This window comes from Austrofundulus limnaeus, unplaced genomic scaffold (genome assembly GCF_001266775.1).
Source record: "Austrofundulus limnaeus strain Quisiro unplaced genomic scaffold, Austrofundulus_limnaeus-1.0 Scaffold193, whole genome shotgun sequence".
Classification (NCBI taxonomy): Eukaryota; Metazoa; Chordata; class Actinopteri; order Cyprinodontiformes; family Rivulidae; genus Austrofundulus; species Austrofundulus limnaeus.
This window is the reverse complement of record NW_013952595.1, coordinates 954,225-955,514: the sequence shown is the minus strand read 5'-3', so window position 1 is coordinate 955,514 and position 1,290 is coordinate 954,225. Positions and strand designations below refer to the sequence as shown.

The window sequence follows — 1,290 nt, the reverse complement described above, 5'->3', positions numbered from 1 at the left end:
TACTTTTTATCTTGCTTACAGAAAAATCATTGCTCTATTGATTGTTTCTTTCTTTCTTTTTTTCTCTGACTGGTGCTGTACAAACATTGTAAATATTGTTTGTACTGAAAAATGTAAAGGCAGTCTAAACAGCTGCAAAGTTTGTTTTCAACCTGCTGTTACAAACAACATTTTTTAGTAATAAAATATGAAATGAGCTTGACTGTGTGTGTTTTCAGGCTGCAAGAATGTCACTTTATGATGATCTCGGCGTCGGTGCCAGTGACACCAAGACCGAAGGCTGGTCCAAGAACTTTAAGCTGTTGCAGTCGCAGCTGAAGGTGAAGAAGGCGGCTCTGACCCAGGCTAAGGTACATCTCGCACTATGAATACTGTAAAATGCACTAAAAACTTCAAAATATTAGCATAATTCAAACTGCAGAACATCTTAATTCATATAATGTAGGGCTGGGCGGTATGACCTCAAATTCATATCACGGTATAAATTGAATATCTTCACAGTAACAGAATATATCGTGGTAGAAAATTATCATAAAAAGCAAAGATAATATAACTTTTAGAGCATTTTTTTGCAGAAAACTGTAATAATCAAACCCAGTATCAGGGTTCGACAAATCCTACTGCCCGACTGCCCAGGGCAGGTAAAACTCGTATTCAGGCAGGTGGGTGTGTCCCAATCTGCCCGACAGGGCAGGTAAACAATTTCTCTTTTTTTTTTTTCAGGGTATCTGCGGGGTTGTAAAAAGTATTAAAAGGTAGTAAATCAAATWAGCAAAAACTAAAGCCATTAAAAAGTATTAAAAGGTAATAAACACCATCTGACGAGGTATTAATTTTTAAACAAMTAGCGCACTTTTGCCATGCTGGAATCTGATGCGCTGCTTTGAAAACAGATTTAACAAACATTTCTCAGGGCCTATCTGAGATGCAGCTTTCACTTTAGACAGGCCTACTAGCCAATCAGAAATAGCGTGGGGGCGGGACTCAAGTGTCTCTAGTAGCAGAAGTTGGAGCGGTGTTTTAAATAAAATATATTTGTCAGGACAAGTCTAAAAAAAGAACAGGAGATGATATCAAAGCTGGATGATTGTTAAAAGTCAGAAAAGGATTACCGATTCCTCCACCTGAGAGGAGCCGTGTGTCGGTGGCTGCTAGCTTTAGCTAAAGTTAGCTGGAGCAGAGCGGGGGAGAAGAGAGGAGCAGGCAGGTGCAGCAGGTGAGGATATTAAAGGGATGACTTTTATAAGAATGACCCGGGAGATAACAACAATCTACAGGTGTGTGTTTACT

The 1,290-nt window shown here is 39.3% G+C and overlaps 1 protein-coding gene across 1 annotated transcript in view; it reads left to right on the top strand.

The window, feature by feature from the left end:
* Positions 1-218: 218 nt before the first annotated feature.
* Positions 219-1,290, top strand: part of rbm17 (RNA binding motif protein 17) — a gene marked incomplete at its 5' end in the record, with an annotated part of 21,946 nt that continues 20,874 nt past the window's right edge. Inside the window, 1 exon segment of the mRNA XM_014018461.1 lies at positions 219-350. Coding sequence (XP_013873915.1) covers positions 228-350 — 123 coding nt within the window.